Source organism: Ostrinia furnacalis, unplaced genomic scaffold, assembly GCF_004193835.3.
Source record: "Ostrinia furnacalis isolate ACB-3 unplaced genomic scaffold, ASM419383v2 OfSCF2049, whole genome shotgun sequence".
In the NCBI taxonomy this organism is placed as follows: Eukaryota; Metazoa; Arthropoda; class Insecta; order Lepidoptera; family Crambidae; genus Ostrinia; species Ostrinia furnacalis.
The window spans coordinates 354,188-370,312 of NW_021132288.1; the positions used below are offsets into that span (position 1 = coordinate 354,188).

A 16,125-nucleotide genomic window follows, 5' to 3' on the forward strand; every position below is an offset into this window, starting at 1 on the left:
TTTAAACGATGTATAACTCTTGCCGATTGCCTTGTGCAACCCGTGCAAGTGCAAATCAATCAGCTGCAGTCGCATTTGTAGTCCAAGGGCTGCTGTGTAATTTGTTTAATAATTGTCAATGTATAAAAATATTTCTACTTACTGTATTATAAAAACCTATGTATCAGAATTTATTATGAAGTCATGTCAACAGAGTATGGTAAGTATGATCCAGAATCAAACCGATAATGGTGTTTGATTAAAATACAAAAAATACGTACAATCGAACATAGAACCTCCTCCTTTTTTTAAAGTCGATAAAGAATACGTTGTTTAAATAGGCTCAAAGAAGAAATATAAGCTATAATGTAAGTAGACGACCGCCATATAGTGGGACCCACGCCTACAATTTGTGATTTTCTAGAATCCTGACTTAATAAGTATTTACCACCAAAAAAGCTCATGTTAAATAAAAAAAAAGTCTTACGTTTTAGATTGTATAAACTGCCTTCGTGCTCAAAATGCCAACTAACGTTTTTATTAATAGACTGACGGAAACTTCCAATTGTTTGAATTATTATCAGGTCAAACTTGAATGTCGATCAATGTTATGAATGTTCCCACAAGTACTTGCATTGTCCTGTCCAAAAGGATTCACACCGGCATACAAATTAGGGGGAAAACGCGTGAGACCTCGCGAATACCATGTGGGTTATGTCACGTCTATGTCATATCACATGCTAGGCCACCATGGACCTAAAAAGGTGTATACTAGGCCACAATGATCTATAGGAACATGCCCTCGCCATGACACACTAGATTTAATTAGAATAGATGTCAGTTAACGCAAGTTTAATATTCAAGTAGCCAATATTAATTCTACTGCCTACAAGACCAAACCAAATATGACTAAAGTAACCTATTTACGAAACTACCTACTTAGGCTGGGTTGCACAATCTTATTTTGACTATAACAAACGTCAAAAATCTGTCAAACTCCATACAAAATACCCCGGTTATTGTTATAGTTTCGGTTAAAGTCAGGTGGTGCAGTTACTAAAATAACACATTATGACACTACCCTCGTATGTTTGTTTAAAATAATGTCTTTGCTTATCTAACTACTTACTGGGTCAAGAAAGAAGAATATTAAGATCTTAATTAGATCATGTATTGATTTTGTGTATTGTGTATGTCTAACTTTTAGAAATTTTGATTGAGATGTTAAAATAGCCAAAGTTCACGAATTAGCTACCTAAACAAGTAAGATACTGCATCTTTCACTACAAAATTCAGGTAAAATAATAGAAAGTTAAACGATTAATATTATTTATTTACAAAGAAGTAAACATTACATAATTAACAGAGGCGGTAGATAGGTCTAAGATAATTATGTTGTATTGTTCAATATATTTGAAAATACATACAAAATACTTTTTTTTTTTTCAAGATATACACAGATCTTTTTAAATATTCATTATACGCGAGTACCTACTTATGAAGAACAATATACAATCACAATCACAACCAAGGTGAAGAAATTATAAAATGATGATCACATTACCACTGTAAGTTTAAATGATAAACAATGAGTAATTAAGTTACACATTTGGTCACAAAAACATGCCGTACTGGTTATCCGCAATCACAAAACACTCAACACTCAGGTGTTACTTGTAGTAGAAGGGGTAGGAATATGCGTAGGCGTAGGGGTAGGAGTACGTTAGGGGAGCGGCGTAGTACGAAGGGGCGTAGTACCCGTAGTCCAGGAGCACCTGGGGCTTCGCCAGGGCCGGTGCCAGCAGCACCGCCGCGAGCGCCAGGAATATCACCTGTGGGCAAAAAGACTTACATTTACGTTTTTATTCCTGAGAAAACTTTGGAAAACTTATGAAACACAAAAGATCCGAAAAACAGAATATCCTTCCATTTAAGTCTAAGCCTACGTACTTACCTATAAGTTAGACTTCTTACAATAGATTAATGCTTATTGATTTGTAATGCTCTTCAATTATGAATCCTTGGGTCTTCCATCGTAAAAAATTGTGATGATAAAAATAAGGAAATGTTTTTCGAATAAGTAGGTAATTACTTAATAAAATGTGGACCTTTTCAATGGGATATAATTTGTTAGTCGTCACGAGTTGGGTAATTCTTTCATCACAATCGGAATTATTTATGCTAATAAATAGACCAAAACTAAAAAAACAACGTTGTGAAGACAGTTGCGCTCAGAAACATGAAGAACCTAAATAATTTAGGTAACTAAGCCTATAAGTCAAGACAGTTAAGTAAAAACACTTTGAAAGATGATTGCGAAGTTGTATCATTTTAATTGAGACAGTATCAAACTCACCAGTTTGTACATGTTGCGTCAAATCACAGATGCTGCACTGCAACAGGAGTCAATTCTTCGTCAGCTGCGAAGCGAGTGCCAGCCTCTCCTGCCGCGTTCGCTTATATACCCGCTCCATGATCCTGTGTCCCGATCGTGCTCAGAAAAACTAATCGGCTCGTCCTCAAGTGTAAACAATGTCGCATTATCCGTTAATAGCGCATCATTTCCATATCGGACCCGGATCACGGATCACAATACACACAATAGAGCAACGCGGCCCGCTCGCAGATTGATGTTATAAAAAAGTTGACAATGAACGCGACATCAATATGCGTGAACAAGATGTATTGCCGAATTAGAAGAATCCAGAATGTTTCTGGTTTTCCGAATGACTTATTTTAATTATGTTTTATTCATTAATGTATTACCTACATGTCAGGTACAGGATCTACATATTTCTTTGATTTCTATCTAATCATAATGCGGACATCTAAAGGGCAATATCAAATTTGTAGTAGGTGTAGGTAGGTAGACGTTTTGTGAATAAAAAAATCATTTAAGCTTTTTATACGAGAAACCTCCGTTTCTCGCAATTGGAAAAACTACGCGCTTTTTTATTCAACTCGTTTACTTAGGTAAGTAGGACTTATAAGGCATACTTATAAGGCCTTATTTTTTAACAACCACTCCTTCGGCACATTTTTGTAACCTCACCTTTTCTTGTGGTTATTTTCCGTTAAAATATCGGGGCTTCATGCCCGATGGAGTGGTGGCGTGGTGAGCTGGTGAAATCTTTGTCCAGGGTTTGATACAAATAAATTTTTGTTTAAGATCAATATTCTTATAACAGAACATTACGTATTAATTTAATACTAGTTTTTCTCCTTGACAAGTTATAGTACCTACTAAGCCAACTTTCCTTCTCATAGATCGCTCCATCTTTAGAGTGATTGGAATACTTGCTCGATCTTTGGTTTCAACGAGACACAATTTCAACGGGACACATTTTCAATCAGACACATTCCCACGTGGACACATCAATTATTGTAACATCAGTTAAATGTTTTAATGAAAAAAAAAAGGTGCAGTCCTGTTGTCCCCCCTGCTTGGCCCCCCTGGGGGAGCCAACAGGATTTCGAAATCCTGTTGTCCCCCCTGGCTAGGGGAGACAACAGGACTAGATTTTCAATCAATGATATGAGGACTGTTGTCCCCCCTGGCAAACATTATTTAAAAGTCATGTGTTTTTATAAAATAATTTGTGCTGAAGTACTTGAATGAATGCCAAATTCCCAAAATGAGTGAATACCTAAACGTTTGTTAAATAATAATTACCATTTTGATAACGAAAAAAATAAGGTTGGTGCCGGTACTGACACCTACAAACTTGAAAGGCAGGTAGGTTCCTTATAGGGTGTAGACATCTGCCAAGAACGAATTTTATTTATCTATTTATTTATTTAAGGATAGGAAATAATACGAAACTTATAATAGGATTTTACGAAATTCCACACATAAGGGGGTAAAACGGAGTCCACGCGTAGGTACGAATATGCGGGCGGCCGCTAGTTGAATGATGAATCACTGAGCAATTAATTTGTTGAATATTATGACTAATTTAAAATTATGCAGTTTTAGCGTCCTACCTACTAATATTACAAATGGGAGTATGGAATAGTATAGATGTTTGATACTCTTTCACGTAAAAACTACCTACTACGGATTTTTAGTCAACTTTACAGAAGACAATATTTTTTATAAAAAATATTGTCAAGCATTATACTTAGCTTTTGCCCACGGCTTTGTCCGCATAAAATTTTGTCTGTTTAAAAACCAGGACTCGACACTCAAAACTATCTCTTTACCAAATATCAAAATCGGTTCAATGGTTTATGCGTGAATTCATATCAGACAGACAGATAACGTACTGTCGCATTTACTCGTATAATATTATTTAGGCCCAGTTTTTTTATTCATAGTTAAAATAACTAATTGTTAAATTTTGCTACTAATGGTTAAATAATACAATGTAAACAAATAGTTAAAAAATGTACTAAAAGTCAAGCTAACCATTATTCGAAAAACATTTTTTTCAGATATTTAACCACTTGTCATTTGTCATCCGGGCCTAAGGCCCGGTTTTTTGATTCGTAGTTAAAATAACTAATAGTCAAATTTGACAGATGTCAAATGACAAGTGGTTAAATATCAGAAAAAAATGTTTTTCGAACAATGGTTAGCTTGACTTTTAGTACATTTTTTAACTATTTGTTTACATTTTGTTAATATTTAACCATTAGTAGCAAAATTTAACAATTAGTTATTTTAACTAAGATTCAAAAAACTGGGCCTAAGTAGGGATAATTCATAACTATCTGTTAAAAGCAAGTAAAGCAGATTTTGGAATAGTCAGAAATATTACCGGTACCAACTTATATTTCTTTCGTTAACGAGATGTTAATTATTATTTGACATACGTTTAGGTATTTCATTTGTCAATATGGCATTTAGTCAGGTAGGTACTCCAGTACTTCTTTAATGTTACAAAAATATATGGCTTCTAAATACCCAATGTTTGCCAGGGGGGACAACAGTCCTCAAATCAGTGATTGAAAATCTAGTCCTGTTGTCTCCCCTAGCCAGGGGGGACAACAGGATTTCGAAATCCTGTTGGCTCCCCCAGGGGGGCCAAGCAGGGGGGACAACAGGACTGCACCAAAAAAAATTGTTAATTGTCATGGGTATGTATTCGTCTGCCGTTTGGTGTAGTGGTTCAGAACGGACTACTATGCCGAGAGGTCCCGGGTTCGATTCTCGGCCGGGCAGAAATTGAAATGATGCATTTTAATTTCTGTGACCGGTCTGGGTGTTAGACTATCTATACTTATAATAAATCTGTAGAGTCAATTCTGTACATGAAATATATTTTCAAAATAACTACCAGGGGGTGATTAGTGATCGATACTGATGCCAAAAATGCAATCAGTAAAATTTTTGTCTGTCTGTCTGTATGTTCCTTATAGAAACAAAAACTACTCGACGGATTTTAACGAAACTTGGTACAATTTCACTGGTCAACACATGTTTTTNTGTTTGAAAAAGTGGTCAATTCAGTAAAATTTTCTCTGTCCGAAAAACAGAAGACCGATCTTAAAACATTTTGTGCTACATATACCAGTAATCTTAAGCGAAAATGGAAATCTGCCAACAGCACACTGGACAATTTTAAGGTGAAGTTCGCTGGCTGGTTGGATTCAGAAATTAAATGGCCGGACTTTGTTGTAATAAACGAAGAAATATCTTATATGATGTTGGATAGTGAACTTTCAACTCCTAGTACATCATCCAGTCCTAATGTTCCTCGTAATGTCTCTGTGTCGACATCTACCACTCCATTTAGAGCTCGAAAAAGTTTTGAAGATCTAAGTCCCCTTCAAAAAAAGAANGAGTACATGAAGTGTATTTTTATGCCCATGTTGCACCCTAGCTCTTGCAAGTTGGATAGCATGCTCTCAACAATTTCTTTTTGCTTAGGAAATTACTTATAAGCAAAAAAAAAATTCTAAGCTTAGGACTGGACTTCAGTCATTGAATTCTTAAAATTACGATCATTTACCAGTTGCCTAATGTGAGTCCCATCAAAAATTACCAACATTCAAGTTTTCTGTGCTTAATCCTGAAAACTTTCATGAAGGAAAATTATAACATTCGTTACGTTAAGCGCCTTCACAGACTGTTTCAAGATGCCAAGGTTAATATAAAGTGGTGGAAGTACGGTGATACGGTCTTGGCTAACTAAAGGCATGTTTATAAAATAGTTTGTATCAACTTTAGCTGAAAAGCAAAAAGTTGTGTGTGCGGGAAGCCGCACTCGATCACAACGGAATTCACGCGTACGAAGTCGCGGGCGGCCGCTAGTCTTTCCATATCTATGTGCGGAAACGTCACGAAATCTGAATTTTAGCTAACCTCCTAACCCCTCATAAAAGCCAAGCCAAGCCAAGGATCAACAATAATAATAATAAATACACTTTATTGCACACCAGAATTGCTAAAACCAAGTGGCAGTGGGCGGGGCACATAGCTCGTAGAGACGATGGCCGTTGGGGAAGAAAAGTTTGGCGACCACGGGCTGGAAGACGTAGCGTGGGCAGGCCTCCTACTAGGTGGACCGACGATCTCGTAAAGGTCGCGGGAAGAGCCTGGATGCGGGCAGCGCAGGACCGTGCATTGTGGAAAACCTTGGAGGAGGCCTTTGTCCAGCAGTGGACGTCATTTGGCTGAAACGAACGAACGAACGATTGCACACCAAAGATAAGAACAGAAAGAAAAGGAACACACAAGGTACAACTAGGTGGTCTTATCGCTATGAAGCAAGTAAATTTTATTGATTGGTCTATGTTATGTTTAGGTTATTTTATTGATTTAAGGAAAGTACGCGAAGATGCTTATTTCTGTTCAATTTAGTTTTTAATTGTAATAAAATATAGTTATTTTAATGTTCAAATATTCATTTCACTTTCATTTATTCGACTGACTGTATTGCGTCAGTTTGCAACTGTGTCCACGTGGGAATGTGTCTGATTGAAAATGTGTCCCGTTGAAATTGTGTCCCGTTGGAACTAAATCCTTGAAAGCTATAAGTCCAGTGAACCAGCAGTTGAAACTGGATGGTTTTCGAACTGTGACGGTTCTTCGATTTAAAAAAAAAGGGAATTAACTAGGCTCCACCCTAAACATTGAATTGATACTTCTAAGGAAGCTGAAAAAATTTCATATTTTTTTTAACCGACTTTAAAAAAAGGAGGTGGTTATAATGTTCGGCTGTATTTATTTTCTATGTATGTCAATATGTATAGTTCCAAAATACTGAACTGTCCTATGCATGACATTGACAGTGGGGCGCCACGGTCAATACCGGATCGCTGGTTCCGATTTTTGCCATGTTGGAAACCATATAGTTGAACGATGGTAGCGCCCCCCTGTCATTGAGTTTGGTGGGACAGTTCAGCGTGGGTCATCTATATGTTCACCGATTACTCCGTCAATTTTGGAACGATTTTCAAAATTCTTTTTTTGTTCGATAGACTACACTTCTGAGGTGGTCCCATTGTCACCAAGTCCGGTGCCGGTAAATTTAGAACATTTCTTGAGTTTGGCATTGAGCAGGCTGGCACCGACTCCGAGAATATCAGTCATGGTATACATTTGTCCTAATAAATAAATAATGTAATTATTTTCAACTTTTTAGTACAGGTTTTTTTGGAGTCGGTTTTATTTACGACCTCGAGTATTTCCCCTTTCTAGGAATAGGTCGGGTATCCTGTATTTAGTGAAAATCGCATAAAATCTTTTCAGGTAAGGTAAGAAGACATCGCGACATCAGACTGACGTGGTTGCGGCGTGGGTGGAGGACTTTCTTTTATAATATGAAGGAAAATATTAGGAGCAATACGTAGTCTGGGGAGAACTACAATAGTCAAAACGTCAGGCGTCTATCTCAAAGAAAACGTTTCTAGTAAGAACTGACAGTTTCCTCGCAGGTTGACTGGTAATTATTGCTTATTGGCATAAAGTTCGTCATTTTAGGGTAACTTCACCACATGTGAATAGGTAAAAAATATTTCTAGGGTGATATTGTATGGACGGACGATTGTCTATCGGGTCAGCAAGATAAAGTTAAGGCATATTTATTATGTATTTATTTCCTTAATACATCAAGGTATAAAGACATCAGAGTTACAGTTGAATTGGAATGTTCTCATGTTGTACTACTTCATAAAAGAGAGAATGCAAATATTACCTACTATGGAGTAGAAATGTAATCCTCGTACAATGGATTCATATCAGTTACAATAATGTAAATATAGTGAATTATACTGATCATTCAGGCGCGAATCCCGTGTGGGCACGAATGGCATGCCCACTACCCTAAGACTCGTGACGTCACACTGTCACAGTCTATTAGATCCAGGCTGATAATAGGCTAATGAATTTGATCCAATGCCTAAAAGAAATTTGGACGTTTTCGCGAAAAATATTTTTTAATTAGAGTTAGCACCAAAATATTATTTTTTTTGAAGATCCGCGCCTGTTATCAATTTAACTTCATCAGATTCTACTAAAGATTGATTAAAACACACACAGATTTTGGTTAACATTACAATGTATAATATAACTGATCAGCCAGGCGCGAATCCCCTATTTTTGAAAAGACTCGTGACGTCACACTTTCACGGTCTATTGAGATCCATAGGCTGATGAATTTGATCCAATAACCTTAAAAAAAAATATTTAAGATCCGCGCCTGTGACCAATTTAATTTCATCGGAATTCTGTAGATTAAAACACACATATTCTGGTACGCACAGATAAAGTTCCATAATTGATTTCGGGTAATCGCTGAGTATCTTAAAAGTTATAATAAGTTAAGTATAAAAACTCAGTATTGGTTAAAATATTTAATCGTCGTCAAGCTTCTGCCTGGCGTTGCGGTTGCCGATCTTGCGGCGCTTGAATTCGACGGGCTCGTCGGGGTCTCCGAGGGAAGTCACGCGGCGCTCCCCAAACTTGATCTCTTCGGGCTCCACCACTACTGGTGGCGGCGGTTGCTCTTTGGTTTTTGGCAGCTGGAGATCTATTTTTTCAGGGCTGGAAGAAAAGGTTCAAGGTTAACATTAGGTTGGCGGTATCTCAGTATTAGCTCGTGGAACCCTAAACCTAGCAGCAAACTACAGACTTTTTGTCCGCTGGTAGTTAATCAGTAGACTTAGTTACAGACTTGGACGTGAATGAAAGTGCGCACATTACACCGATTCGGTATCGGCCGATTCTTCATACAAATTAGAAGCGGGCCCCAACTATCGGCCAACTAAAATTTGTAGTCTGGTGGGTGTCTGAGGTGAAACTACGGTAACAATGAAGAATGTTCACTAATGTTTTGTTTTTTAGCTTTCTGTATTCTTTGTTGAAAATAAAAAATACACTTGAAAGAATTATTTCGATACGTCAATTAGTTTCCAAGATATTTAATTTTAAAGGTGCGGGCGCCATGCGCGTGACGTCATTGTACAAGAACTGGCTCAAAGTTGGTATGGGTGGAATCTTGCAGCTGAATTGCGAGATACCTATAAATGCTACAGCTGATAACTAGCGACTGAGCGGACGATGTAAAAGTACGTCACACACATCNCATGGGGTGACGTGACCGTTGGCGGGACTCGATATTTATGCGAACTTTGAATGCCTATAAAATCATAACTACTTGGTATTTTTGAATGAAATAAAAACAAATGAATTTGTATATGTAAAAGGTTTCAACTGATTATGTACACCTAGTAACATTCTCAATTTAGGTTTAGGTTTAAAGACTTTATTCTCATAAGAAAATTATACATAGTTCACTTACAATAAGATAAATATAATAAATATTATTTAATTTAACATTTTGGCGCAGCACAGCATTATAAAAGTAAATAATACAAACAAAACAAAACAAAGCGAGTCTAAACAAAAACAAAGCGAGTTCTATTGTCTCGATTCGCTGGTACTTGAAGGGTTAAGCATAACTCCGCCGAAGTCGAAAATGTTGGCAACAAATGAAGCCATTAAAACAATAACACCTTTTGTAGGAGTTCAATCCGATTTCGCTAACGCGCATCTTCTGCCGAGTTATGCGCTCGTTCAACTGTCAGCACTTGTCAACTTACGCAGGGCGAACAGGCGACCAGGAGGTTGGCGGCGTAAGGCGTGGGCGACGTGGGCCACCGCCTACGGCCTCGCGGTACAAGGGGCCTCGCGCCTCAAAAAAAATGTTTTTTAATATTAATCTAATTTGTATTTTTATGAATAAAAACTTGTCAGTGTTCATTGTTTTTTTATTATTACTTTTTTTATAATTCAGTTCGCCACAGAACAAGGCCTCGCGAAATCTGTCTTGCCCACATCAAATTTTTTTCGTCCAAATTACCTCAATGCCTGAAGACTAGAGTGTATAACCAATGTGTGTTACCAGTGATAACTTATGGCTCGGAAACGTGGCCTCTCACTATAGGCCTTATACAGAAGCTCAAAGTTGCACAGCGTGCTATGGAGAGGGCTATGCTTGGTGTTTCTTTGCGAGATCGAATCAGAAATGAGGAGATCCGTAANAGGTCTTGCCCCGCCACTGACCAGGAGAGGTAGGACTGGGCGCGGGGCGTGAGCACCAGCCCAAATGCTTCTCCCTCCGCAAGTAGGTACTCAAATATCTCCCGAGCGATGCGCGCCCTCTTCGCTAATTCGCTCCTACCCCTATTGGTCGTAACGTGAAGGTATTATATTCTACATCGTTCAATATATTGGGCTATCCAACACAAAAATATTTTTTTCAATAAAACCAGTAGTTCCTGACTTTAGCGCGTTTAAACTTCAAGCCTGGTAGTAACGAGCCATTGGTCGTGGTCAATCACGTCAATCTTTTTCTTCTATACAGGTTGTCCCGTAAAGAGCGTGCCAAACTTATGGAGATGATAGATCAATGGATGAACATCTGTACAAAAAAATGCTTTAGTAAAAGTATCACCATTTCTTAGATATGATTTTATTTCATGTTTTTTTTTAATCCCTAAATGGAGCCTATCTCTTGTTGCTCTGCTCTGTGTACACATAAGTAAATAATTTTTAAGATGAATAAGAAGAAGAATAAGAGGAATATCTGCTCATTTGTACGCACAGCAACAAGAGAAAGGCTCAAAATTGAGGATTAAAAAAACATGAAAAAAAATCGTATCGAAAATAACAATACTTTAAAAAGAGATTTTTTTATAGATGGCCATCTATTAGTCTATCATCTTCTTAAGTTTGGCAAGCTCTTTACGGGACACCCTGTATATATAAAAGCGAAATACCACTCACAGATTAATCACGAAATCTCAGAAACAATAATATAGATGACCCACGCTGAATGTCCCACCAAACTCAATGACAGGGGGGCGCTACCATCGTTCAACTATATGGTTTCCAACATGGCAAAAATCGGAACCAGCGATCCGGTATTGACGGTGGCGCCCCACTGTCAATGTCATGCATAGGACAGTTCAGTATTTTAGTACTATAGCTACAAACTTGAAATTTGGCAGGTAGGTTCCTTAGGTAGTTTTTTACGAAACTACACCTAAGGGGGAAAAACGGGGTTTACGTTTACGAAGTCGCGGGCGCCCGCTAGTAAAGTACCTATACGTATATTTTCTACTTTGTCGAGCATAACCTCGAGAACGGTTTGTCCAAGTTATAGAATTTGGTCTTATTCGATGCAGGATTAAATGCCCTTCAACTTTCATGAGATCAATATTCTATTCAATATACATATATCAATACTGTAAGTCCTTTATTTACGAGATATTATCTCGTAATATTATAATCGTAAAACCACAGATTACTAAAGTTACTATGTAACATATACATCACTTCTTAACAAAACGGCAAATACTACGATTTATTTTCAAACTGTCAAGCGATGCGAGGAAAAATGAACTCAACGGTTTTAAGACAACAGAGCGTAATGATATTATTTTATGAAATGGTCAATTTGTGTTTTACCTTCTTGCATTGGTACTAGTACTTTGCATTGGTTAACTTGATAACAGCAAATAATCTGAATCACGCCCCTCTAGTCACTTGTACATTCGAAGTTCGAACGTACGGCTAAGCGGTAGGTTCTTATCGCACGAACTTGAGCGAGTGACGGAGGCCTGATAAAATCACAAAAATGCCCCTTTTGGGGGCCCACATCACTTAAACACAACTTCAGAACTTGAAAACCTAGGATAGTCTTATTGGGCAACAAATAAAGCCAATAAAATAATAAAACATTTTGTAAGAATTAAATCCGATTTCGATATCTTCTGCCGAGTAAGACTAGGCGCAGACCACCGATTTTTTGTCGGCCGATAGTTTAATAGTTAATCAGTATGGGCATGTATGGAAATGCGCACATTACACCGATTTGGTATCGGCCGATTCTTCATACAAATTAGAATCGGGCCCACTATCGGCCAACTAAAAGTCGATGGTCTGCGGTGCGCCTAGGCTAAAGCTTCAGCCAAACCAACGCGTGCAAATCGCGTTGGCGATGGCGATCACTGCGCGTGCAGAGGCTAATGACAGAACGCGCGTCCTGTCCTGTCATTGGCCTTTTATGCGCGCATTCACCACTGTCAGCAGTTCAGTTCTGCTGGCCCCCTAGACAAAATGCACTTTTTGATCGAATCGAAAATCGAATCTGTCAAAACTCCATATAAAAAAGGGCTTTTCGACCATTTTTCGACTGGTTTGCGATTATAATTTGCACTTTTTCTAGACCCACAGCACTTCTCATCCAACTTACAGAGAGCGAAGAGGCGTCCAGTCGCCTAAGGGCCGGGTTCGGGACACGGGGCCCACAATGGCCTTCGGGAGCTGATTGACAGGCGCGGGCACCGCAAGCTCGCGCATCTTCTCCCGGGCTATGCGAGCATTCACCTCCTTCAAGACTTCTTGACGTTGCGCCTCACTGTGAACAAGCATACATAAATGAATGAAGNAAGCTAGTACTACGGGTACTAGACAATGGTTATTGTATTTGTGTCTCTTATGTCGGTTTTTTCTAAAGTTGGAAGAATTTAAGCTTTTGTGCAGTAATATATTTTATAACACAAGAAACTGTATGCTTAAAAGGAAACGCTTAAACCTGTATCTTATTTAAGCAAATAAATAAACATTGTGCATTTGTATTTTTGTAAATTATTGGTATTAAAAGCTTTGGCGCACACAATTTGGCGGTGCAAAAATAATATGTTACATTAATTTGGACTTTATAATATGATAGAAAATAATATTTAAAATTATGTACCTACTAAATATTCAGGAACCCAAGCACAAGCTTCGCTTAGTTCAACACTAGATGGCATTGTGTAAAATGTTCAAATGAAATTGTCTAAGTGCATTCTCAAGATACTTACTTCTGCCTTGCCTTTTCTCTTTCTACTTTATTTTGTTTTTCTTTTGATCTTTGTTGTTCTTCTATGCTTACATATTCCCCATTAGGAGGACAATCCCAAGTAGTCTCTGTAATGAACACAATACTTTTGTGACATTTGCTTCCGTGGTTTAGTGTTCAAACTTATAACAGAGTACCGAGTTCATTCTATTTGCCAATATAGTTGAAACTTAGGGCTGAATCAAGACTTTCTTTAGATTAGTGTGATCAAGCAATGGCGGAAGCAGTTTATTGAATCTGGGTGATTATAGTCCGCAAAATAGAAAGAGCGAAAAATGTTTTATTCAGCGACACAATTCTCAAAACATGAATAAAACCAATAATTAAGTTAATGACAAGAAGTGTGTCACCAAATAATAGATGAAAACTACACTTAAAAAGTAGTTATAATTTTTGTACACTTACTATGTGATACAACATTCCAGTAGTATGACATTCCATTGGGAGCCTTGACTTCAACCCACGGAGGTGGAGTCTGGCAGCCTACAGAGATGTGGGCAGAGCAGGTTGGTTCTTCAACAACTATGGGTTCATTGGTGTCGCTGTTCTTTCCCAGCATTTCATTGATATTCTGAAATTAATATTAAACTTAATTAATAAGTATACAAACATGTTACATACTATAAATCCCCAGTATTTTTTTTGCATGATAATAGCAACTTTTGTAACTATACTATTTTTTTTTAATTTAAAGTTCTTGCCATAGCAAAAAAAAATCTGATATGTGTCACATTTCAAGTTTTTTGGACTTGACTGGTTAGACATTTTTTCCAAGCCAATGAACTAAAGGTGGTTTTTTAGCAGGGTTCGAGGATATATATCAAGGGATATATATCAAGATTTTGAAGAAAAAAAAGAAGCCGGTTTTGATGATATATATCAACTTTTAAAATTTGTTACTGTATTTGTACTTTTTGACATAAGATTTTTATTTTTTTTTGATGATTTGGCCGTATTTCAAAGATATTTTATGTTTTTGCTTTATTTGTCTGATTTTAAGTTTTAAAAACATTAAAAACATGTTTATGTAGCACATATGCAATAGTATTCATGAATAATGCAATAAAATAATACTTTGGCTTTCATACAAAATTGATATATATCAAAGTTGATAAATATCGGATATATATAAATATCCGATATTTTGATATTTTAATAAATATCGGATATTTTCGAACCCTGTTTTTTAGTTTATTGGCTTTAAAGCGACAATTTAAATCAGCTTACTTTAGAAGTCAGGTCTGCATTATTTTGCACATCTTTGAGGTATGCTGACATGGCAGCAGCCTCCATCTTCTTGATGTCATCATCCATTTTTTCCTTCTGCTTAAAATCTTTGGCACTCTTTTTGCTGAGTTGTGAGATATGCTTTTCAACATTCTCTTTATGGCGCTTGCCATTTTCATGGAAAGATATTGACTGAAATGAAATTGTTATAGATAGTCTAATAAAGTGATTTGTTCATTAAAACATAAAATATACACAGCACATCTAGTATAAAATATTTTAGCAATAAAGGAAGCAATTCACAACTACATGCTGAAGCATAATGCAGGTTACGGACCAAGAGCTAAATAAATAAGTACATTTGTATAGTTTGCACACAACTGTGGAAAACTGCATCAGGCAAACAAGCTAAGCTAAACTAAAGTCCGGTCGCCGAGCAGATGGAATTTCGTCCAATGACAATGATGGGTAGTTTGGGGTCACTGGACAAAATTATATCTGCTCGGCGACCGGACTTTAACTTAGCTCAGCTCTTGGTCAGCAACCCACAGGGTTCAGTATAAAACAGAAGGGAAAACTCTAAATAACTAATATTAACTATTTCTTTCAAGACTCATTACCTACAAAGTTCATGTTTTTAAATATCAATATCCAAGCCTTATCAGTAAAGCAGAATTTTGTTGCACAGAAATGTACTTTTTTTAAACAGCAATATAATTATATGCATAGTTATTATGTTATAATATCGCTTATTGCTTAAGACTTACAACTTTGTTGTCAGCAAACCAGCATTTACAGAATTCACAATATTTTCTAGCCTGAGATTTCCAGTATTCCGTCCTAAAACAAACAGTGAGAAAGGAGAGGATCAAGCAAATTAAGTTTTTTTAAGCTCACCAACTACCAACTAGACTTATTATAGATTACAGGGACTTGTAGTTTATTAAACAACATCAACAATATTTTGGTTGGAACATTAACTCAATGACTACCGCTTGGAGTACATCACATGCCTGGAAATTAAAATAATGCTTAAGCTTTCAACTTACATTGTTACTGTTTAATACAATCTAATGTATCGCGATATCTTATTCTTTTTTGGATGTATCGTGAAAGAAATTATCGATCCGAGCATGAAAAACAAATTTTCGTCGTCATGAACCCATGAACCAGTCATGAACTGTCATGAACCATAGAGAAAAGTAATACATAGGAAATAGAGAACCCACTCTGTCAAATTTTTGAGCCTACTAATTGACAGCCTGGTGTTAAATTCGCTGTACTTAACCTACGTACGTAACGCTCACATACACACATAGTACACGCACACATACATACATAAAGTCCACGCATACATACACACAGTTCACGCACACATAGGCCCTCATAACCTTCAAAGAATTATTGTTTTTTTGATGTACAATGTAGAATTTTTTCAAATCCATTATTTTGAAAGTATTTATCTTTATGGTGTACGTATTGTATTATTTTCAAAACAATGGATTTGGAAAAATTCTACATTGCACATGGAAATGCAAATAAACAAAAACTTTTCAATTTAATA

At 36.9% G+C, this 16,125-nt stretch overlaps 2 protein-coding genes across 3 annotated transcripts; both read right to left on the bottom strand.

Moving 5' to 3' along the window:
- Positions 1-1,294: 1,294 nt before the first annotated feature.
- Positions 1,295-2,501, bottom strand: LOC114354449 (uncharacterized). The gene is made up of 2 exons (XM_028306838.1): positions 2,336-2,501; positions 1,295-1,811 (listed from the first exon to the last, which is right to left on the bottom strand). Exons 1-2 carry the CDS (start codon positions 2,345-2,347, stop codon positions 1,650-1,652), a joined length of 174 nt encoding a protein of 57 aa, XP_028162639.1. The 5' UTR covers positions 2,348-2,501; the 3' UTR covers positions 1,295-1,649.
- A 5,588-nt stretch (positions 2,502-8,089) lies between these two features.
- Positions 8,090-15,745, bottom strand: LOC114354460 (WW domain-binding protein 4). 2 transcript variants are annotated; one of them, XR_003656020.1, is made up of 8 exons: positions 15,611-15,745; positions 15,329-15,401; positions 14,562-14,753; positions 13,740-13,905; positions 13,297-13,402; positions 12,684-12,848; positions 10,027-10,118; positions 8,765-8,968 (listed from the first exon to the last, which is right to left on the bottom strand). XR_003656020.1 is itself a non-coding variant. In XM_028306849.1 (7 exons), coding segments are annotated over exons 1-7 (894 nt in total). In that variant the 5' UTR covers positions 15,613-15,745; the 3' UTR covers positions 8,090-8,778. The 2 variants fall into 2 exon arrangements, 1 of the variants encoding a protein (XP_028162650.1); XM_028306849.1 differs by lacking the exon at positions 10,027-10,118 and having other exon boundaries at positions 8,090-8,968.
- Between the last annotated feature and the right edge of the window lie 380 nt (positions 15,746-16,125).

Excerpts from the sequence above, each read along its gene's own strand:
- LOC114354460 (XM_028306849.1), bottom strand. Across the intron at positions 14,754-15,328 it reads GGTTTGCTGACAACAAAGTT|TCAATATCTTTCCATGAAAA; the intron begins GTAAGTCTTAAG and ends ATTTCATTTCAG. Across the intron at positions 13,403-13,739 it reads CTGGAATGTTGTATCACATA|AGACTACTTGGGATTGTCCT; the intron begins GTAAGTGTACAA and ends TGTTCATTACAG.